Here is a 24,540-nt window from a genome sequence, read left to right on the forward strand (position 1 = left end):
GAAGCATGAAAGAGTTATTTGGAATGCTGATGTTGAGAAGTAAATGTAATATTTCATAAAAATTAGCAAAAAGAAATTAATTGTATGCTTTTCTTTCAGTCTTGTTAATGTCCTACAAGTGGCTGGTGTGCTATTTATTAAAAAGAACTAGTGAAAAAATTAATCAAGAACAGGCACGGGGAAATGACGCATTCATCTCAAGAAGCAACAGTCAAGTCTTTTTCTGTCGGTCTCTTTCTATTGCTTACATTGAGGTAAAATATTTTTTTGCTTAAAGCAAAATAAAACTTATTTCTTACAAACTACACTAAATAACGTAAGTTTAAAATTTTTTTTCTATTTAAAAAAAATAAAGCTATGATTGGTGTAATGTAAAATATGTATAGTATGAAATTTTTCAATTTTTACAATAATTTCTCAGAGCACAAGAAATCCCGCCCCCCCCCCCCGATCAATTACTTTCAAACCAAACCATGCAAATGTTATGATTTGCAATGGCTCTGCATCGTACAATAATAATAATAATAATTTAAAAAAATGTAAAATTTCATCTGCAATATTATCTGATACTATAATATATAACACAACTATTTTGAGCTTACTGTGAGTTTGCATACACTTGCAAGTTAATCACTTCAGTTTAATAATATTATGAACAGTTTCAACTATTTTGAACCTTTGTAAAAAGATATTTTTCAGAAGAATATTAGTTATTTGAAGTACTAAAATTTTACTTTACAAAACTCTCATAAGACCAGTAAGGGACAGACAGACAGACATTTTTCCCCATCTCAACAGCCTACTTTCCAATTTTTTGATATTTATTTACTTATTTTATCTATTTTTGATTTTTTTTTCCCGCGATATATTTTTAAGGTGCTTTAAGCCTTCTTTCATGCTTTTTTCTTCTTTCTCTGACTTTTACTGGGAAAGTAGGCTAAAAAGGTGCCAAAAGAACGATTTCATAACTCAAGTTGTAAGTTACTTTTTATAATTTTCGTATGTACTTGCAATTTATATACTGATTATTGAACTATTTTGTTGTTTATTTAGCTTATTTCAATTTTTTTTAGAAATAACATTATTTCCTTTGCATAGCTATTGATTTATTATTATTACGTTTTAAGACAAATGTTCTCAATTTAAAAAGGTAAATAAAATTTCCCTGCCTAATCATCAAATACCCTGCTTTATCGAATAATATTTCTTGGAACCGACAATATTCGATAAAGCAGAGCCAACAGTATTATATTTCTTTTTGTATGCTATCAAGTTTTCAGAAAGTTAAGTAAATGGAAAACTGGTTGATGGTTTGATGGTACAAATGCTTTGTCCAGTTTCTTCCTTTTCTGTTTAGTTCTTATTTTACTTTCTTGCAAGAAATGTTGATAGGAATTTTGAATATTATTGAATTCTTTCTTGTTTTCCTTTGTAACAAAGCTATAAAATCTCTTAATTAAACATTTCAATTGTTTTTTATTTAAATATCAATACATTGTATTTGTAAACATATATAAAAAAATAATTTTGATATAAAAGATCCTAAAGTCTTCACGATTTTTTTACTGGAGCATATATGGGGACTCAAAATGTTTTCAGTCTCCGCAATTTCACTTTACATGCTTTTTTGATCGCATATCAAATTATTTTTAGCTAATAGAAACTTAAATAAATGCATTTTAATTATTTTTAAAATTTTTCCATTTCAATCAATTTTTAGGCAATTCAATCAATATGGACATAGTTGCTAAACGTGATGATTTTTTCCTTTCTTTAAAGAGTTTCAATTCCTGTAATTTTGCACTTCACCTTAAAGAATGACTAAAATGTATCATTTGCATTTCATTATGGTTTAATCCTTTTAGCACGCATTTCTGCAAAGATTTTCCGACTTTTTATCAGAGGTAACAAATCCTGCTATGCAGAAGATTTTGCACAAGTTGTTTTGCTTATATGGAACATGGAGTTTGGATAAACATTTATCTATTCTCTATGAAGGTAAGTTTTATGACATAGAAATAAATTTTACTTGGAAATTTTAGATATTGATAGGATGTTTGTTAAATATCTGTTCATTTCAGTCATAGCTTAGTTTCCAAAAAAAAAAAAAAAAAAGAAGGCAGATAATCCGTTCACTGCAACCAATGATGTCATGCATCAGTTCTGCTTTCTGAAGGAAGCGAAGGTGGTTGGTATTTTCCTGCACTTGCTGAGTACACTCAGAAAAATCAACTTGCTGATCAGAATAATTCGTCTTCCATTTCTCCTATCTTGAAACATTGTTTAAAAAAATGAACCAAATGGTCTTGGCACAGAAAAGGTCAAAATAACATTTTTGTAACTGCTTATAGTAGAATTTTTCTGTTTAGCACTTTTGGCACAGGCGTGTTGTACATAGTGTTCGAGGCATTAGAACTTGCTTAGGCTTGGCTAGGCAAGATACTACAGTGGGACCAACCCTTAGGACTTTGCAAAACCATGCTTATAGGAGGGGTGACCTTATAACTAAATCATACACATTGGCCAATTTATAAGTTAACTGATATATAGTCTTTATTCTTTCGAAAACTTAATACGTTCAATCAGACTATCAGTTTTTCACTGTAAATTTTTAATGGAGTTGAATCAATTAAAATGAATGAAACCAATAAGAAACTTATAATGAGTTTCCAACCGACATTTCCCTTTTTTTTTTCCAAAAATTGCATCCTCAATCATGCTAAAAAAATATAATAGCAAAATTATTTTCATCATTTAAAAGTACAATAGACTCCTGTATAACCAGCCCAGATCTCTGGTTTAACTAGCCATGTTTCACTTAGGAAAGAAAATCAAAAAACAAGTTAGAGAGAGTAAAAAAGTAATATTAAATGTAGTATAGTTATAAAATAAAACAAACTTATAAAAGGAAATACATATCATATTCTCTTTGCAATTAAGAAAAATAATAAAAGGATTTCAGAATGTAGGGGTGGATTGCGAATTGACTAGTATTCAGTTTAATCACAGAGACGATTATGGAAACTGCACTCAGAGATGAAGCTAACTGACTTAAGTGTCATCGGTTTATTGAAAGAGATTCACATAAAGGAAGTTGTGTATTTAATAGTAGAGTCATGGTCGGAGTTTTATTGATCCACTTTGATGAAATCTTGGTGGAAACTTTGGTTATTGTTGCAAACAAAAACAGAGGAAGTTTAATTAAATTTAGTTACTTAATAAATGCTAATTTTAAGGATTGTTTAATGCAACTTAATGCTGTTGAATTGTTTGAAATAATTTTAAAAAGTGCAATTTAATCAAATTGATGATTTTTAATTCATTTTCCGCTTTAACCGGATTACCTCCAGTCTCATTTAAGTTGGTTAATTAGTAGTCTACTGTAAATTAAACACTGTAGAAGCATTCATTTTTGTGAGACTTTAATTTGCATGATTACGTCTTAATTATGAAAATTTAAGTCTCGTGAAATCTTTTGGCAGCAGGTTTTTCAACTTTCACTAATGTTCATAGAAAATTCGCAAAATTTTTAACTGACATAATTACTGATATGTTCATTTTCTCTAAAATAAGTGCTTTTACAGTAGTTGAAATATTGCTTGAATTGCAGGCAAGACATAATTTATGTTATAAAACTCATATTTCTTGTTTTGAGCTATACCTCTTGACAGAATGTTTACCGTTTTCAGGAGAATTTTGCATTGGTCCATCCCCAAGTAAATTGATTAAAGAATCTATACTCAATTTATGTGATGAATTAAAAGACCAAGCTGTTGCACTTGTCGATGCTATTTCTCCTCCAGATTTTATTTTAAATTCAGCTTTGGGGAACTCGGATGGGCAGGTAATATAATCTTATTTTTTAGTGTCATAAATACTTTAGACTAAAATGTAATAATAGTATGAAAATTACAAGCAAATGCAATATCATCGCCTGAGAGCAACAGCAAGACATCTAATCCCAGGAATAACAGTGAGATATTCTGCTGTTACTATGAGGAGACGATTTACACAAAACTGGCCAAAAGTAGTGCGAGTTTAAGAATTTTAACTTTTTTTTTTGATAAGCCCTAAAAAGTAGTGTTTTTGTCTTTTACCTGATTTTTCAAGATGTAAATATGGTGGAGAAATTTAAGGGAACAATGACTAAAGTGACACAATGAAATACTGAAGAAAGTGTTGCCAAACCTTGTGGATTCCGTGTTTAAAAGAGTGGCTAAGGTGACAAAAATCAGGTGGGCCAAAAACATATTTAATGCTTTTTGGTTCAATTGCATTCATTTACATTTAACTTCCAAGTATCTGGCAGAATTTACTGATGAAAAGTAGTGAGGTTTTAAATGTGAAGTCTTTATCTCCAAAAGTTTATTATTTTGCATTGAAAAGGGGTTCCCTTTAACCCCAAAACATGTGTCTGCAGTCATCTGCTAATTTTGTGTGCCAAAACGTTGTTCATTGCCATTTTCATTGAACCTAAGCAGTCTGTATAAATCCTGAATATATTTTTCAATGGTTTTTAAGTTATTCAGCTTTTAGTTCTTTTTTGTTTCAGATTTTTTTTTTATTTGAAAAATAAATTTTTTGAATACAGAAATGTCTTGACTTATTGGCTGAAATAATAAGTATTAATGTATTTCATACCTCCCTGTGCTATTACACATGCAGATTAGGGTGGCCCTTATTTTTCAACTTCGTAAAAAGTTTGCTCCCACCCCCCAGTTTTGTTTCAGTGGACAAAAAAGTGATACGTGCAAAATATTAGCTCAATCAAAAATGTTTAAGAAGTGCCTTAAATAGCATGAAATTATCGAATTTTTGTTGAAAAAAAGGACCATTTTTCATTTAAAATAAACATATCAGATTTGCATTTCTGATGGCTTTATTTCCTGTCACAAGTGTTATTTTACTCAAACTGCCTTCTCCTGTGATCTAGTATACCATTCCGATTCTTGCCCAGACTTCTTTTCAGGCAATAAAACTCTATTGCCAACACGACGTTTCATGCTGTTGCAAATATTTCTGAAACAATTTTATGAAAGTTTCTCTATTGGTTTTTAATTGAGATTTTTATAAGAACACATAAATTTATGAGTGATTTTAAAATTAATAAGAAGTATAATTTAATTTAAGTTTTATGAACTTTGTTGGCATGCAGTGTTTTTCATAACATGGCTTTTGCTTTTGTTAATTGAATGTGAGAAAACACTTGATATTTCCCTTTTGTATTATGAACTGTGATATATATTTTGTTTACGAAATAAATCTATAATTATTTTCAAATAATTAGGTAAACTTAATTTGTAAATCTATTTTCATGAAATGTGCATGGTTTATTTATTCCCTAACCAAGTATAACATTGCCTGAATCATTAATTTTTATTTGAGAGTGGCTTGTGAGGTAACTCTATTTTTACAAAATGTGCATCTTGAACTTGTTTCCTAACCAAGTACAACATTGTCTTTTATCAGTAATTTTCACTGACAAGCAGAGTTGCTTGGTTTAAACTGTGGTTTAAACCAAGTGGTTTAAAAAAAAACCATGTGGTTTTTTTTTTGAAATTTTTATTGTTTTCCCCCCAAATGTTTTCATAAATTTTACATATTATTTCAAAGAGTAAAATCTAATTAATGCAAACTAGCAAAGCTTTATAGATAAATTACAGATTTAATACATTTAGAAACTTTTAATTGAAATGATTTCTTTTCTTTGAAAAAAAAAAAAAAAAATTGTATTCCTAAATGTATTAAATCAGGAGAAATAATGTCTACAATGAAAAACATAATGATTTTCTTAAAACCCTACTTGCCCTGTTTCTATAATTGTTGACACTGATACATTAGGTTAATAAAGTACATGATTTGTAATCTTGTTTAAATCTTCAAATGAAATGTGGGTTGATTTTTTGATTTTTAAAGTTGTATAATGTACATCAGACCAGACTTATGATTCATTTATAGATACTGCAAAATATTTCCCATGTTTAATAATGTGTGATTTTTATTTTACTTTAATGTCTGAACTATCACAGTAAATTATTTCTTTGATTATTTATATCATGACCCATTTACGTATTGTATTTTTTATAATAGTTAAAAGATTTTCAAACAATATTCTCCTATGGAAATCTCTAAGTATGAGGAAATGAAATTGCAAGATTTTACATTTAATTGTTTAATTAATTGCAAAGAAATTAGGAACAAATATGAATATTACAAACATTCCTTAACAATCAATGCATAAAATCTTCATGATTTACCTAAAATAAGATTGCTTTTCTTACAAATGGTTATAAAAACCAAATAAATGCGGTTTAAACAAAAAAAAACCTGGTTTGAACCAAAAAAATCCCCATTTTCCCCCCAAAAAAACCAGTTCTTATGCCAACCCCGCTGGCAAGTGGTTTGTGGTGCTGGTTACTTTTGCCTGACTTTTGTGACAATCAACCTACACTTGTAAAATCACACCAACGTCTTCCAATAGCTCTTCACGCAAATTAGGAAGTGAATTTTACATTGATCTTCTGGATTATATAATATTTCCAAACGAATTATTAGAGGGAAGCTACTGTCAAACAGGCAAGTTTCAAGCATCGTTTTTTACATTCTAAAGTTGCAAGTATAGCAAAAAAAAAATGCAGCGTGAGATATTCAAGAAATTTTTGTTTTTTGGCACAATGCACGAATTCCTACTAGGAGAACAGACCACTGAATTGATAAATTAGTCTTAACTCCATGATGCATAAAAAGTTACAGAATTTTTTTCTGTAACAATTAGGAAGGAGCTAAAATTAGGGAGGAGAGGTCTTTTTGAGGGGTGAGACCTGAATTTATGGACAATCTCTCCGACATTGTGCATGCAGATGCTTTGAAAGAGATAAAAAAAAGAAGAGGATAGGAAATTTCTAGTTCTTCAGTGCAAAAAGAACTCCCAGGCTGAAGCAACAAAATTTTAACTTTCGAAAAATGCTCTAAAGCTAAGGGCCACCCTAATGCAGATGTACTGAAACTTTCAAAACATTGTTTACAGTCGACTCCCACAACAACGCGATTTGACTTACGCGAAATGGCTATAATGCGAATTTTTCGAATTTATAGCTAACACAAATTCCTCGTCCACATCACAAATTGTGTCCCAATCCAACTCATATTGTGTCTTGCTGCCGTTGAACAGCACGACACAAATATGAGTGAATCTACCATACATAATATTAAAAAGTTGAAACAAAAAGATATGTGTAAAAGTTCAGAACCTAGTTTCAATATTGAAGCTTGCAGAGAAAGTTTTAAGCAAAGTAAATATTATGAAAATAGAAGCTGCTCTTGTATTGTGGTTTAAAGATATTAGGAAGATGGGCTGTTGCCATAAATGGAAATGTTTTAAAGAGAAGGCAAAGCAACCATATTTTAAAATGTATTACATAACAATCTGATCATGAAACATAAATCATCTTATTTTTTACTCATAAATATTATTACTAATCCACTGTACAGTACTGTTGTAGTGCAGCATTTTATTATTATTACATGTACCATATTGTTTTATATAAAACTTTGATCATTCATTTTGTGCACCTTAAAGTACGTATTTCATGTTGAATAAAAGTTCTTTATATTTTTCAAATACAGCAAAAGTTTAGTTCTTTAAGTAAGAAAGTGTAATTTACAGTTGAGGAATGCTTTAAAGCAGTTTGATGGGTGCTTATAAGTGTCTAAAGAAATTTGGTATGCTTCTAAAAAAATTCATACCAACATTTTTCCACAACGCGAAATTTCGCCTTAAGCAAAGATTCTTGGAACGCATCCCTCGCGTAAGTCGGGACTCGACTGTATTTGCCATTTTTGAGGAATTAAAGTGGTTTTAAACTGAAAAATGTTTCCTCATTGAATATCACGAACAATTTTTTTTTATTAATCCTAACCTAAGTTGACTATGAGATCAATTAAATATTGATGCACTGATTTCATGTTATGTGAGAAGAATTTTTATATAATATCAATCAGTATTTAAGAACTTTATCTTGTTTTTGTAGGTTTATAAGAATCTTTATGAATGTATTTTGAATACACCAGGTGCCTTAGAAAGACCTGCTTGGTGGCGAGAATTTTTAAGTAAACCAGATGTGAAATCAATTAAAGCTAAGCTGTGATCTATGTACAATAATTCATCAAGTGATAAATAAAATCCTTTAAAATTTTATTTAAGTTTTAAAAACCAAGAAAATATTTTCCTTTTCTCTAATTGTGCACTATTTTTATAATGTTTTAAAAAGAGTAGATTTTTAAATTAATGTTAAATTCTTTATGTGTAGCTACTATAGAAATATCACAAATTGTTACCTGGATGCTTTCCAGTTTCTTACACATTCATGTTATGAAAAATCTTATCTAGTTATAGGACATTTAGTTGTGCAATAGAATTTTGAATACATTTCAAAAGCATTAGTTGTATGCACTAAAAAATCAGATTATATTTGTAATTTTTATCAACATAAAAATTTGAATATTTTAAAAAGTTCAGTTTTTTCCCATGTAAGATGTACACCTAGTTTTAAAATTTATCAGTTGTGAGTATATTTGTTTTGAATCTTTTCACTTCAAAATTTTATTTAAATGTTGATAATTTTTTCTTTTGATTAATGATTCAACTTTCTTTTCTTTTTATTTTATTGAATTGTTTCCTAAATTGAAATATCTAGCAATTTTCCTAATATTTTGCTGAAGTTATGACCCAAACATGTATGTAGAACATTTTATAATGTGTATGTGTGTGTGCAATTTATTTAAAATGTGTTCATTCTTAAGATTTTTTTTCTTTTTTTTTTGCCACACAAATTCTTTTACAGTGTGCATTAATTTTTTCTTCAAAAATACCAATAAATACTTCTTTACATTCCAAGCTGTAATTTCTAGTTCTTACTATAGTGTAGTAAGAACTTGACTATTGTAAACTTATTTTATTAAGTTGTGAATATATGTGCAATAATGATTTACATTACATGTTAATAGCAATGTTTTGAGGTGCAAAAAAGATGTTCTGATTTAATAGAAGCATTACTTGACTCATGGTAGAGAAACAAAGCATCTGGTCTCTGTAAATTCATGAGGAAATGCCATTTTTATTTGTTATCACAGCCTGGGGCCACAATAGAAACTAACTTTTGTTGTTCAAGTGTTTAATTAAAGCACTGCTAACAGAGTAGTTTGCACTCAAACATCATGATCTGACTCAACCTGCTTAAAGAATTATTTGTTAAAGTTCAAATTTTAGATGAAAGCTCAGCTTAGTAACTTATTCTAAAAATATTGCAAGACCCAATGATGTGGCAGATGTGAAAATTTCAATGGGGGCTGGTAAGTAAATCAAAGAAAAGCTTCTCATAACATCTTAGAAACATTGATGATCTTGGGGCAAATTTTTCTCACATTATTTCTTTAATTTCATAAATCTTAATAACAAACTGTGAGTTCTCACAGCTATAAAAGATTATTTTTACATCTTTCCTTATTATTAAAATTCCAAACCAAAATGCTTTTTAAGTTCCATTATGTATTTCAGATTTTGAAGAACAAAATGATTTTTCTAAAGTTAATTTTTTTTTACGCTGTTATTTTTTCAAACTAGAAGAAAATGGACTATGTTATTTTTTAACTAATGGTATAAATTTGATTTGCTTTAGTTGAAATTTTATAATGTGTACTTGTTAACTAAGTATCTTTTAAAAGTATGAAATATTGTACATTCCGGTGATTTTTGATGATCAAACATTGCATGTTTTAATTATATATACACGTTTAAATGTATTACCATATATTACTATGATTATTTTGTTTGAATAAACATTTGAATTTTAGGATTTTAAATTTATTACCAAATACAACATGGTTTAATCAAAGAAATCAATACTTGACTGAGACAATCTGAATACATCAAATTTATTCACTTTCTTTTCTTTCAATGAAAGGAGGATTTAGAAGTGATCATAAAAGTATCTAATGCTGTGTCATGAAATGTATTGAGGAATTTCTTTTGAATTTGGATACATTTGGACAGCAGATTTTTGAATGAAGCGGCTTTCTTGATGTGAAGTTCTGTAAAAGTAGGTAAAGAATATTTAAGAACAATACGTAACTTCTCATAAAAAAATCATATGCAATATTTCCATATTCATAAGTTCTTTAGCATGGAAAACAGTCAAAACTCCTAAAACAATCAATCTTAGTGATAGGATTAAAGTTGGCCAAGAGTCCAATTGCCCCTCAAAGTCCCCGCGCCTAACCTTTTTTTTATACTAGTTCTTCATAAAAATATTTGAAACTAGCAATAATACCCGGCGTTGCCCGGATCAGTAATAATTGTGAGAAACAATCGCTACTTTCTTTCGTTTTCTGTTTTAACTGAAAGAACTCAAAACACACCACTTTGACGTGATTAAAAAAATTGATCTTCTTCCTTACCCATAAAAGTAAAATAGCAATAAGTATAAAGAATGAACGAGTATTCATTTAGAAACGAAAGCACGAATTGAAGCATGTAAAAATTTGAAGAATTTCCAAAATATGAACTAACAAAAACAAAGATCACTAAAAAAAAAAAGTGCGCTTTAATTAAATAGTACACACACACAAAAGAAAAAAGAAAAGTCTCTACTATGTTTCCCTAAGTGTGCAAAAAGTAGAGTTTCTAAATGTTTAAATGAATTGAAACTCATGTTTGCTCCGGAGAAGCCTTGATTCAAAATTTTCGTTATGCTTACTTTTAATATTGCTGTTATAAGGCAACGAACTTTTGTAACAATGGGTTTTATATTTAATCATTTAATGGGGAAATTACATGACATTTACTGTTTTCCATCATATCGTTTTTAAACTAAGTTTTTAGAAATAAATTATAGCCTAAGTTGCTCCCTGATAATGTAGCTATCAATGGTGAAAAAAATGGTTGAAATCGGTCCAGTAGTTTTGAAGATTACACATTTCAAATGAAACAAATTTTTCATTAAGTGATATTTAATGATTAAATAAAAATTACATAACTAAGAAAGGAACTTACCAGCACAAACCAGCTTTATGTTTGCAAAAATAACTATCTTAAGGGGTAGGGTTTTGCAGGTCCAAAAAAGGAAGAGTCCCTTGAGACAATAATATGGTTTTTCAAAAACAAAAAGTCACGTAAATAAACGAAACTATTTTATCAAAAATGAATAAAAAATAAATCATCTAGCAGAACCTACAATCATTCATCTGTGCTGAACATGTTTTCACTGTTCTCTTTCCTTTAGAAAATATATTTCCAGTGTTACGAATCACAAGACAGGCAGGTGTGATGTTATGCAGACACCCTTTTATATTATTTTTTGTTCATTGCTTGGTTGGCAAAAACAAATATAGCTTACAGAACAAAAATATATCATGATGAAATGGAATAGCATTTTTTTTCAAAAGGGTCAAAATGACACCTCCTGCAATTCTAGATATAACCTTTTGATTGAGGCCTAATTTTTTTTAAAACTCTATATAGTATCACACAGCACAATGATTAAGAAAAAGTCAAGAAAGGATTAAGATATTAGTAAAAATGTAGAAGAGCAGTTAGCAAAAAAAGTTTGCTTGGGGTCAAAATGACCCCTTCCGTAATTCTAGTGTTAACTAACTCCATTAAAGTTAATAAAAATGTTAAATGAAATTAATATTGGATATAAATAACGAAAGAAACCTTAATTTTAAATCTACATATTACAATAATAATATAAGAGAATAAAGAGTGATATGGGGATGCATTTACTTATTTTGAAGACTTAAGTTTGTGCTGCTTGAAAATATCGTGTAGATATCAAAATATCGGATATTTTTGAACCCTGATTCATTGTGATCAAAAGTTTTGTTTGTTTTAAAAAAGGGAACAAATCTCGTTGACTGTAAATCTTCAAATACTGGCTTGGCATTGTCTATATTTAGAAATTCATTGATCCAACATGGTGCAAAAATTGAAATATTTTCTAGAAATCTTTTAATACTTAACTTATAATGTCCAAAACTTATAAGAGTTTGTGTCCACCCCCCCCACGCGCTATAAACAGCCATGTTTGATGTTTTAAATGGTAGACTATTGAAGCCATTTCAGTTAATGAAAGAATATTAAAACTTACTTTAATCATTTGTTTCATATTCAGTTTCCCTAAAAGTTTCTTCTGAATCAAAACCAAGATTTCTAATTTGTGTTTGTTGCAATTCCACAAAATTTGCATAAGCTTGTAATATGTGGTCCTCCTCCAAAATAACTTCTGTTGTACTCGATTCCTGCAACAAAATGTGGATTTAAAATTCATTTCCAAACTTTTATTAGTTTTTTTTTTCTGTGCATTCAAATTGAATCTTAAAGAAATTAATTTATAACTTTTATCTGTAGTTATTGCATACAGAGACAGTTCTTATTTCAAACATTTAAAATTGATTGGATTGTAACAAACTCAGTCATTCATCCCTCAGGAGTTGTTGAAATGAGCACCAAGTTTGCTCGAAGAGTTAAGTTAAAATAGAGCTTATGGTTCTACTCCTTCAGGTTAGTGGTCAAACAAAACCAAAAGTATTTAATTTCAGGGCAAATGACAATATGTTTAGGCATTTCAGGGTACTTCATATTTTGGCAGGAAATTCAGGATAAGTATGAGTCCTCAGAAACTTTTTAATGAAATGAAAATACAGTTGAACTTGCTTAGAACTAGCCCTTATTTCATGAGAACCTGGATTTTAACGAGGATACTTGACAGATTTGGTAGGTACAATCCTAAGTCTATAGGAGCATAATTCACTTTAAATGAGCAAACTGTGCTTGAGAACTTTTAATTTTCTATCCAAGTGAAATGCACAATCAAATTTTACTGGTATATTAGTTTTTTTTAGTATTTTTATTTCTCAGAATAAATATCATTCATAAAGTTTCAAATAAAAAATATTAAGAGATTCCCTCCCCCCCCCCTTCGATTTGAGAGCAATTATAACACAATCTGAACAAGGGAGTTTCAAAAGCACTTTTCCTATACACATTAATTTTTCAATATGATCACATAGAGTACTAAACAAGCAATAAATCTCTTTGTCTGATTTTTAACAAAGTTCAAAATTATTCTTTATATCCTGTAACTTTCTTAATCATCATCCACTTTAACTGTACAAATAAATGTTTTAGATATTTAGAATATCATTAGAAAAAGTAAAAACTAAAAGTGATTTCATGATAATTGAAAATAAAAACTTACAATCTCATCTTTAACAGCCTCACTTTTAGTAACTGGTTGTTTCTTTGGAGTATCATTCATTTGTTTTACCTCACTGTCTTTTGCACTTTTCATTTCTTTGTGTATTTGAATAACTTGTAAATTTACAAGCTCTTCCATCCGATTCAACTAAAACACAAAAAAATTATTAATTTAATGTGAAGTTCTTTATTACAAAAGTTTAAAATTAAGACTTTTAATGGACTGAAGCTAAAGTAATAATGTCTTAAACATAAAATACAGTGAAACCCCTCTGGGGCAGACAGTACTGCCGTGCCTGCAGAAATGAGTTTTCCAGATGCTTGAAGAAACAAGTTTTCGATTCAATACTAACATTAGGGAAAGGTTGGAACAAGACGCTTTTCTGGTGGTTCTTTCAGCAGAAATCGAATAAGCAAGCTGGTACACTAAAGCTAACTACAATAGATGACAGAAATGCAAAAAAATAAAAAATTGCAGTAACTGCCCTTTACCTGCTCACGGCAGAGTAACGAGACGAAGGCTTTTGTCTGCAAGGGGGGGGGGGGGCTTGGCAGGGGTTTTATAGTTTTATTTTATTTGTTAATTTTTTATCCCCAGCATAAGTATCTTTATATCTGAAAGGTGGGCTTGAGTTAAACAGATGTTCGCTTTTACCTACACCAACTGGCTTTAAACTAATGGGGAATGATAACTGCTCAAACGCAAAAGCAATTGTTTATAGCTTTCTAATTTTCTACGACACAAAACAAGTATCAACTGCACATTCTCAGAACCATAATTTGTATTGTAATTTGCAAAGGCATTTTTGACAAATAGTACATCGATGCAACTCACTTCATTAGGAGCAAAGACTGTTAAATTATCAGGCAGGGCTAAGCTGTAGATAGTTCCTTGTGAATCACCAACAGCTAATATAAGTTCTTCAGTGGGTGATCCTATAATGGTGTAAAATAAAACCAATTGAATATTTAAAATTATAGAGACAGTATCAGGTTAATTTTCTACAAAATGAACCTGAATTTAATTATTTTTTTACATGAAAAAATAACTTACACCAAATAATCTTAGTTAAAATGTTGCTATAATAACAATTAAATCAAATTTGAAAAAAAAAGAGTAAACAAGATAAGCTTTCCATTTCATACTTTCTCCAAATTTTTAAAGCAAAAATACAAACATTACATTGTTATATTAAAAAAAAAAAAAAAAAAAAAGAAAGATACCAAAACAAACAGGAAACATTTTTCATATATCTGTACGCTTTGTACTTGTCTGCTTTTTTCACAATCCCTTTGAAATGAAATACTATTTTTAGCACGGAAAAAGTTGTAAGTAGGGTGCAGTGATATATGGCATGCATCCTAGGATAGAAATCAAAGTCGTGTCCCCTAATGACACACAAAATAATAGTTTATTGTTTTAATAATTTCATTACATTATCAGTAATTAGAATGACTGATTAATAATCATATTAAAAAGTTTTAAATAATTATACAAATGCTGGTAATAAAAATTAAAATCTCAATGTGTATGCAAAAAATTTCGTAAAAAACCACTTTCTTAAACATGAATAGGCTGCTCAGAGATTCATACATCTTTAAATTTTAATTTTCAGCAGTGAGAAGGTGCCTTACATTTTTGTAAATGTGTGCTTAATTTCTCTGGACTTGTAATTTTAAACATTTGAATCTGGAAATGGGTACAAACCCAATTACAAATTCCCAAATTTTCTTCTAACATTTTATTTTCTTATAATTAAAATACTGCAAGCCAGAAAACATAGCTTTCTTTTTCCAGTTATACTATAAAAAACATTTACATTTAGAAATGAAAAGTGCTTTTCGCAAAAAAAATTTCACCCAAAAATTGATTTTAATTTCCATTTTGCTCACCCCTTGATGAATGTTGAGTTTTTTTTTTCAATCCGGCCACACGTGGATAAATGCCTAAGAATGTATAGACCCATGAAATATCCATTTTGACAATCCCCCGAGTTAACTACAACGAGTTTTCTCGTGACGTCTGTATGTATGTATGTGCGTATGTGTGTCGCATAACTCAAGAACGGTATGTCCTAGAAAATTTGGTACGTAGACTCCTAGTGGGGTCTAATTGCGCACCTCCCCTTGGTTGCATTCAGGTGTTCCTAAGGGGGTCTTTTACACCTTTTAGGGGGGAAATCATTGTTAATTTCGCTGTGAACTCAAGTGGTGTTATAATTTGGCGGACACTTGGCAATATATCGCCAGTCCTTTGTTCGCCAAGTTTCTCGCCAACTTGGCGATTTTTTTTAAATTTAATTAATTTTTTTTTTAAAATCTGGTTTCAATTTGGCCACTGTTGATGATATTTAGAGAGTTAACAATTGAATCACATTAAAATTGCCAATAATGGAGAAATAACATTAAATTGGTGTAAAAGGAAGTCATGTGATGCACACATCAGCTCGTTTTCTCTGCCTTTGGAAAAACTCTTTGTGGGAACTTTCTATATTATATGTTTTACTATGACAGTCATGTCACATGCTTGGCTTGTGAGAATATGAAAATCAAGGACTTTGCACATGTTTTTGCCCATTATCCCAATTTTCTAAGACTTTTAAGGTTTTCCGGGTTGTGTAAACAACCTGATAATATTAAATCATCATTAACATTAAATATAATTTTAAGATTAATTACACTGGTAAACAAAGGTTTTGTTACATGAAGCATTTATAGTGTTCCTAAGGTAGTTTTTGATGCTGAATTCAAATATCTACTTAGAATTTTTCCATCACCCAGTTTTTGTGAAATCATAGGTTTCAAGTTATTTATTTTCCCCATGTTTTCCCATACCTCGTAATGATAAAAACTAATAGACCAGCAAACAAAGATTTTGTTAAATGAAACATTTATGGTCTTCCTTGTGTAATTTTTGATGCTGGTTTCAAATATTCAATCAGAGTTTCTCCATCACTCTCAGTTTTTTGCGTAATTCTAGGTTTTAGGTGATTTATTTTTCCCGTGTTTTCCAATACCACGTAATGATAAAAAATAATAAACAATTGAAATCTAGTCATAAAGACAAGAAATGTAAAGATAGATAGTCAGGTTTGCTGGTACTGCACATGGTAGTCCGTCTTAATGGCACTTCATTTTCGTGACAGATTCTACCTGAATTGAAACATTTTCTGTTTTTATATTTGAATGCAAACATAAAGACCTAATAGATTTTTCTCTGAGGAAAATGCTTTAGTATACTGTAACAGTTTGACTCTATAATGGGTATGTTTGCATTTTAATATCAAACAGATGAGACTTGGTATTAACTTTTTCGAAACTAGTTTAAAAGATATACTATTGCATGATTGAAACATGTTGCTTTTGGTATCACTAGCATATTCAGTTGAAATGAAGGAAACATATGGAGGCTTGTAAGTCTTTTTTAAAGTAAAATTAAATACAGTTAGTCCAGTCAATAGATACATTTTACCTTGCAAAAAATGGGGTCAAAGATTTTATTTTTTTTAATTTGTACATATTGGTGCCGACATGGAAAAACCAAGTTATCCAACACGAAAGACCCCGGGAGAACTTTTGGGGGCCGAAAAACCACAAAAATTTATGACTTTTTTTGTTTTTTTCCAAAATATCTCCGAAATGGTTCAACTTAGAAAAAAGTTTTAAATATAAAGTTTAAAGCACATAAAATTTCCTACAACTTTTGTATTTACAACTTTTTTGTAGCACAAATAACAAGCTTGCTATAGCTCTTTGAAAATAGGCAGTTTTCCTCCACTCCGAAAAAAAAAGCTTTCACACCGAAAGTAAGGCGTCATAATTATTAGAACTTGAAGAGAAACTTTAGTTTCAGAGAGTTTATCGACAGTTAGAGTAGTTTGAGTTTCTTGCTCCACCCCCCCCCCCCCCCGCTGGACACAGAGTAGCATTTCTGGCTGACAGATTAGTTCCCACTAGACTCCAAAAACAAACGATGTATTATGAAACTGAAATACATATATACACATTCATTTAAAGCACATACAACGATGCAATAATAAAAAAGAAAAAAAACCTTCCCCACTGCTCAAGAAGTAACTTTTCTGATCTGACAGAAGTAATCTTCATCAGACTCCAATAATAGATGATAAATTGCTATTTATAACTGGATTGCACAATATATACCTTCATTTGAGGGATGTAATTCGTACATTCTAGTCTAATTATTGCAAACCAAGATGCGATTTTTTAAATATTAATGTGAAGGAATGAATATTAGGCAGCTAATAAGCAAACAATCAACACAGTCATGCATCCTATGCTCTGATACAATAATAATAATAACCCCCCCCCCACCGCTCACGAACCATGTTGCTTTTGGTATCACTAGCATATTCAGTTGAAATGAAGGAAACATATGGAGGCTTGTAAGTCTTTTTTAAAGTAAAATTAAATACAGTTAGTCCAGTCAATAGATACATTTTACCTTGCAAAAAATGGGGTCAAAGATTTTATTTTTTTTAATTTGTACATATTGGTGCCGACATGGAAAAACCAAGTTATCCAACACGAAAGACCCTGGGAGAACTTTTGGGGGCCGAAAAACCACAAAAATTTATGACTTTTTTTGTTTTTTCCAAAATTTCTAGTCTGACAGAGGTAGTCTTCAGTCAGACTCCAATAACATATGATTTATATTGCAGTTTGTAATTGAATTACATAATCTTCTCATTCATTTAAAGCACATAATTCGTACCATCTATTCTATTACAAGTGAAAATGCAATGTTCGAAAATATAAATGTGAATGAATAAATATTAGGGTGATAATAAGCAAACAATAGACATAATAATGCATAAATAAAGGTACAATAGTAATACGTAATGAACACTTTGAAAAAATTCTGCAGGAACTGACTTTTTGAGGCATGAAAAACTCAAAAGAATTACCTTTCAAAATGAAAATCCAACTGTAGAAGCTTAATACAGATTAATTACAGACAGAATAGTACAGATCTAAATTACAGAGAGATTCATTCGACCTTAAAGCAAATAGAGAAAGGACAACAAAATACGCTGTTTATCTTCTTCGAAGCCGTTTTGAAGGTCCAGGTTCTCCTGGTTCAGAATCTGTAGGGGGTAGAAAGAAGCTGTGGTCCTTTAATTGTTCATCTCCTTGTTGCGGTAATTCCAAAAGCTCCTGGAACAAATCATCTTCTTCAGCAGTCTCATCCAAAGATGAAATTTCTGCAACATTTTTACAATTTGTGCCACTGCAGTGTTTGCACGTGCTGGAGCATTTTAAACCTGCCTTGTGACAAGAACAGGCTCTAGTACAATTTTTCTTGCAGGTTTAAGGTACAATCTTCAAAAGATTCTGAGTAACTGAATCTCTTTTCGTGTCAACATGCATTAGACCTTGCGTTCTGCATTCCCAACCCCACTTCTCTGGATCAATTATGTTGCCCAACTTTGAATTTGGTGGTAGAACCGATATGAGTGATAACGTGAAGCATCCCCCCCCTCTCCGCACGTTGGAGGTAGCCCTGCAAGATTTATCTTAGCCCTGTACTAGTTTTATAAAAAGATTAAATTGCAAAGTATCCAAAGATAGGTTCAAATACTTTACGTCACCTGTGTATAATATTTGCAAAATGTTTTCTCCAGCTGCAGCTGAGGCTTCATGATGACAGATTGGGTCCCTAAATACTTCAATAGCTTCCTTAATTTCAGGAGTTTTTTTCTTTTTTAACTATTTTGTACAACTTAATTTTGCCTTGGCCAAAGATTGGCGAAGTCGTATCACACCCACTAAACGCATGGATCAAAAGAATATTGCTGGGGTCAAACTTAAAAGATTTAGTGGGGAAAAAAACAAATCACAAGTATTCCCTCTTCCAGGTTTTAAAAAGAACAAGTTGCTGAAAGGCTGTCTTAAAGCTGTCATCAGCACCAACAGATCTACATCCTCTCGCCCACTATAACAAACTTTTCAATTTCTTTTGCCTTTGAAAGAGCAGTAAGTAAGTCGGCATCATCTTGAGTCTGCCTGACTTCAATGCCACACTCTTCGAAATATGTCTCAAGAAGTTGAATAAGACTATTCTTGTTGTTATAATTTGTCAGAAATCTTTCTTGAGGAATTTAGTTAACATGTTAGGGTCAATTATTACTTCAAGGGAAGATATTGATTGCTCATTGATATAGCATTTGTGACAGGCAGTGTGAATTGTCACTTCTTTTAAGAACTTCAAAAAACGCTCATGTTCTTCATTTTGCCGTTTTGCGCTGCATCTTTGAAGATTTTCTATTCCCTTCTCCTTTACAATCTTTATTTCGCATTCACGCAAACTGATTTCGCAAATAATAATAATAATAATAATAATAATAATAATAAAACACCTTGGTCAGGCGTATTCATTTCTAGGGAAAAAAATTGTAATACAGAACACACAAATTGATAAAACATACTCTGGCCCAAACGCTGAAGTGACCAACATGAGTAGCTATTGAGTCGATTCATGCATGTCATTTGGAGAAAAAAAAGGGGGGATGGAATGGGGGTGTTTTGTTTAAGTTAAAGGGAATGGAGGCATTTACCCTCAGCTGTGAAAGACAAATGATTTCCAAGGTCAGACTGCCGGCGTTTCTCCTTTTTTCCTCCGTTATCCGATGCGCTTTCACGCACTTTGCTGAGGGGGTTCAGAAAAAGTGTGACTTTCAAGAAGCTGTAGCTCGCTTGCTTTTCATGCTACAAAAATGTTGTAATGACAAAAGTTGAAGGAAATTTAATCCTCTTAAACATTTGCATTGGAAGTTTTTTTGTAATTTTAACCATTTTTGAGATATTTTGAAAATACCACAAAAAGTCACAATTTTTGGGGGGGTTTCGGCCCCCAAAACTTCTCCCGAGGTCTTTCGTGTTGGATAACTTGGTTTTTTCATATTGGCACTAGTATACACAAATTTAAAAAATAAAATCTTTGACCCCATTTTTTGTAAGGCAAGCCCGTTTTTTTCTACCTATTGACTGGACTAAGTATATATCATGGGAAAACTATTTCTGGCCTAAAATGAAATTAAACAAATTTTGTAAACTGCTAAATTTTATTAATACAATTTCTTCTCTGAATAGGATAGCAATGGCAAGAAGAATGTTTTTTTTTTTGTTTTTGTTTTTTAAAGACTTGACCTGCTATTTTACTGGCCTTTCATATTAAATTAGGTTTTTTCAAGAACTTTGTGAAGTCTTTGTAATACTGGTTGTAAATTTTAATACTTAAAACAGGAATTTCTACGTATTATTAAAGTAAAGCTAAAAAATGCATCTTTGGAGAGACCCCCATTGTTCAAGCGAATAAATTCTTGCTGATTAATACTAGATGTTTAAGATGCCAAATACAGAAAGAAATGAACAATAGCTAAGTGTTTAATCATTATTTTTGTATTAATCATGCATGTATGAATATGCACATTTCTTTCAAACTTCTTCCTAGTGTTACAAGAAATCTATGGGTGATGGAGAAAAACTATTTGCATGTTTGAATTCAGAGCATCGTTTTACACTAAGATAGGGTGTTTTTCTCCTTGTAACAGAAAAAAAAGTTTTTTTTTTGTAGACTAGTGTAAATACAAGATGATATTTATGAATTCTCAATGTATTTTTTTGCTACATAAAGAATAAATCCCTATCTTTACTAGATTTTTGTTGAGTTTTCAGGCTTCATTGAATAGAGATCCAACTATATATATAATAGTTGTGAAAAATTTAAACACATTCTGAGAACTTTTTATAACAACCTTTTTACATGTACCTTTAAAGTGAGATGAAGACAGCGATCTTATTGCTGATGCAGAAACGAACTGTACAAGAATTGGTTCATACAAGCTTTGTAATAAATCCCAAACTTCAATGGATCCATCCTCTAATCCTAAAATAAAAACTGCAGGACGTAAACACAACCATTCTGCACAAGAGATGTACTGAGGTATCTTCCTGACCAAGATGGGCCTAGTCTGCAACATGCATAGATTGTTAGTAAGAAACTATTTTTTTTCTGTTAGGTATAACTAAGTATGTTATACTACATAATAATCTGAAGAATTTCAAGATTAACAATATCTGATTAATGTTAGTAAAATATCAACATGGGGAAAAAAATGCATACACAGTGGAACCTTGATTTATCACTTTAGCATCCACTGTTTCCCAGCATTAATTGTTTTATTTCTACGTTCCCTGCACAAATTGTATTTGAATAACACTAATTGAACTTCATGTATGTTCTGGAAAAGTCATTGTTTGCATTTGTAATCGTAAAAGTTTTCTTTTTGAGGCAAAAATAAACAAATAAATAAATAAAATAAAATTAAAAATAAATAAATAAGTTTTAAGTTGTCCAATTCAAAGGAGGTTGACCATTAACTTTAAAGATGTTTTCCTGAAAGGGCATGGTTGATAACAAGGTGTGTTTATTTTTTTAAACTTTAATTTATTATCTTAATAATAATAATAAAAAAAACTAACCAATGAACTGTTCGTGTTTCATTTTGATGGCTCTGGTGCAATATTGCACAGCTGATGCTTGCTCTTACTAGCAGTGGAATGTTCTATGATTGCAATGGTTTTCTGTACTTATTTTTGCTATCCCTGTAGCCACTAGCAATTCTAAACAGCGAAATAAAGCTAACAGTTGGGAGTTTCATTTATTTTCCCAAAATCAGACACAAAGAACAACCGACCTCCACTGGACCCCATAATAACCCATGGGTGAAAGCGGACTCAAGTAAAATTTTCTGAAGATTGTGAAATTTTTGGAAATTATGAGAAAGCCTGCAACCAAATGTTTCATTCAAATGAAAAATAATCTCACTTTGATATTGTACTCCCAAATTGCCACAAATTGTGATCCTGTGCTTAAAAAGACATTTGGCAGAAAAGGAGAAGTAGCTATGGCAGTTACAGGACTACTGTGAGGTGAAGAGTACATTTTTATTTCAGGTTCTGAAAAGGAAAAAAAAAATGCACTGAGATAAGAATGAACATTTTTGTAACCCTGTAAATCTCTAACTAATCGTTTTTAGATGAAAAAAAAAAAAAAAAAAAAAAAAAAAAAAAACTATTTTAAAATTGCTCTAAAAAGTGAAAAATAATTTTATTCTTTGAACACCATCGATAATACTTTTAAACGTAATTTTGGAAGTTGGCGCAAAAACAAAAAGTAAAATCATGTGTAACCATATTTCGTTCATAGATTTTAAGAAAATCATCCTAAGGTAGGAACGAAGCATTTATACTGTTGCTCAAATATGCTGTCATCAATGCATAATGTATGCGAAGTGCATTGAAGAAACTGGGCCCGGTTAAATCTATAATTGTAGTTGAATTATGGTTACTACTGATTGTATCTATAGTTTTTGCGCCAACTTCAAAAATTACGTTTAAAAATATTATCGATGGTGTTCAAAGAATAAAATTATTTTTCACTTTTTAGAGCAATTTTGAAGTCGGTTCTATTTTTTTCTTTCAAAATTATTTTATTTCATTCTTTTTGGTGTAAATGCATTTCAGAAATGAAATATTTCATGCTTGCTTCAGAGAAGCCTTTATTCAAAATTTTCATTGTGATTACTATTAATATTACTGTTGTAAGGGAAACATTTTTGTAACAATGGGCTTTATATTTAATCATTTAATGTGGAAATTACATTAAATTTACTGTTTTTTACCATAACTTTTTTTTTAACAAAAAAAATATCGTCAAACAAAGTAATGGGACCTAAGTTGAGCCATCCCTTATCCATCAAAAAAAGAATCATCAAAATCTGTTCACTAGGTGAGACGCTATGAGTGGATAAACAAAAAACATACATACGGTATAAACTGATAACCGCCTCCTTTTTGAAGTTGGTTAAAAAAAAAAAAAAATTATACTTGAAGCAGTTAAAGATGTTTTACTTAACTAAGGTACAGTTTTTTAAAACAAAATTAAGGATTTTTGAGCCCTTTTTCAAAACAATGAAGCATATAAACACAAAAATGCATAATAAGTCATCTGGTAGAAGTGTTACTTGAAATTGTGTAGTCTTGTATAAAACACACTTCAGTTAGTGGCAGTTTAAACATAACTAAACAGATGATTAAATTTTAGACGGGTCCCTCCGTTACTCTTCCTTTTTTTACAATAGTTAAATTATTTCTTTTTACAACAATATTTATAATTTTTAACATAATAAATGACAAGTTATAATTAGGATGCTTAGAATAAAGAATTATAACTTCAAAATTAAAACTCTATAACTTTTGAAAGAGAGTGGGTCAAGAATGGTTCAAGAATAAGATGTTGTTACACTAAATAAAAAGAGCATAATTTAATATTATTTCCCACAATATGTTTTTAAAAGAAATTTTTAAATAGCACATTTCTTTTGCATTCCACTCAAATAAGAAAATGTGGTTTCATTTATTGCAAGAATGAAAAACTACAGTCAATTCATGATAACTCGAGTATTACTATAACTCGAAGTTTTTATCAAGTCCCGAACCCTTTGTCTTTAATTCCATGCTAATTATTCTCAATATCTCGAAGTTAACTTCCTTTAACTCAAAGTATTTTCAAAGATGACTTGAAATTTATTTCGGAAAAATGGAAAAAAAAAAAAGAAAGAAAGAAACAAGTGACTATGAGAGAAAAATTCATTCACCTTCACTTGCAATTGAGCCAATGTGCGATAAAGGAGTTACATGTGTCTAAGCGAAAGCTAAAAACCTTAGATTTAGAAAGTAAAGTAAATCTTATTTATGACATTAAAAGGAATCCAACAATCAAAAAGAAAGATTCTTCAAAAGCGGCACGAATCCATGAATCCGAATTTGAAACAAATAAAGATGTGCCCGTTTCCTGAAGTAGAATCGGCTCTATTCAAGTGGTTCCAGCAGTATTGAAATCAAGACCATTGCTATAAGTGGGTCATTGCTGTGTAGGAAAGCAACGAATTTTGCTATAATATTATTGAACATATAAAATTTCCAAGGCAGTGCTGGATGGCTGGAGAAGTTCAAGAACAAACACAACTTTGTCTTTAGAACTCTTCACGGAAAAACTACATATTGTGCAAAAAACTTTTAAGTTCTGTAATTTTGTCTGTTATTTGTATACATTAATGAAAATATTTGATGGTTTTTAATATTAAAATGTCGAAAACCGAAACTAGCAGTAAGTCAAACTTTGATAAGTCGAAGATTTTCATTGGCCTCTTTAGATTCGAGTTATCTCAAATTGACTATATATAGCACAATGTAAAGGG

The 24,540-nt window shown here is 30.5% G+C and overlaps 1 protein-coding gene and 1 pseudogene across 1 annotated transcript in view; one reads left to right on the forward strand and one right to left on the reverse strand.

Annotated features, from left to right (window-relative positions):
- Nucleotides 1–9,851, forward strand: part of LOC129233607 (peroxisomal acyl-coenzyme A oxidase 3-like) — a 54,733-nt pseudogene extending 44,882 nt beyond the window's left edge.
- Nucleotides 9,852–9,881: 30 nt separating this feature from the next.
- The window catches only part of LOC129233624 (dynein axonemal intermediate chain 3-like), a 118,571-nt gene continuing 103,912 nt past the window's right edge, over nt 9,882–24,540 (reverse strand). Inside the window, exons 11-16 of the mRNA XM_054867602.1 lie at nt 22,107–22,237; nt 21,048–21,249; nt 14,091–14,191; nt 13,257–13,403; nt 12,147–12,297; nt 9,882–10,089 (exon numbers count right to left, since the gene is read on the reverse strand). Of these exons, the coding sequence (XP_054723577.1) occupies nt 12,148–12,297; nt 13,257–13,403; nt 14,091–14,191; nt 21,048–21,249; nt 22,107–22,237 (731 nt within the window). The 3' untranslated portion in view covers nt 9,882–10,089; nt 12,147. The remainder of the gene's footprint in view (nt 10,090–12,146; nt 12,298–13,256; nt 13,404–14,090; nt 14,192–21,047; nt 21,250–22,106; nt 22,238–24,540) is intronic.

The sequence above is a fragment of the Uloborus diversus genome, chromosome 1 (genome assembly GCF_026930045.1).
Source record: "Uloborus diversus isolate 005 chromosome 1, Udiv.v.3.1, whole genome shotgun sequence".
In the NCBI taxonomy this organism is placed as follows: domain Eukaryota; kingdom Metazoa; phylum Arthropoda; class Arachnida; order Araneae; family Uloboridae; genus Uloborus; species Uloborus diversus.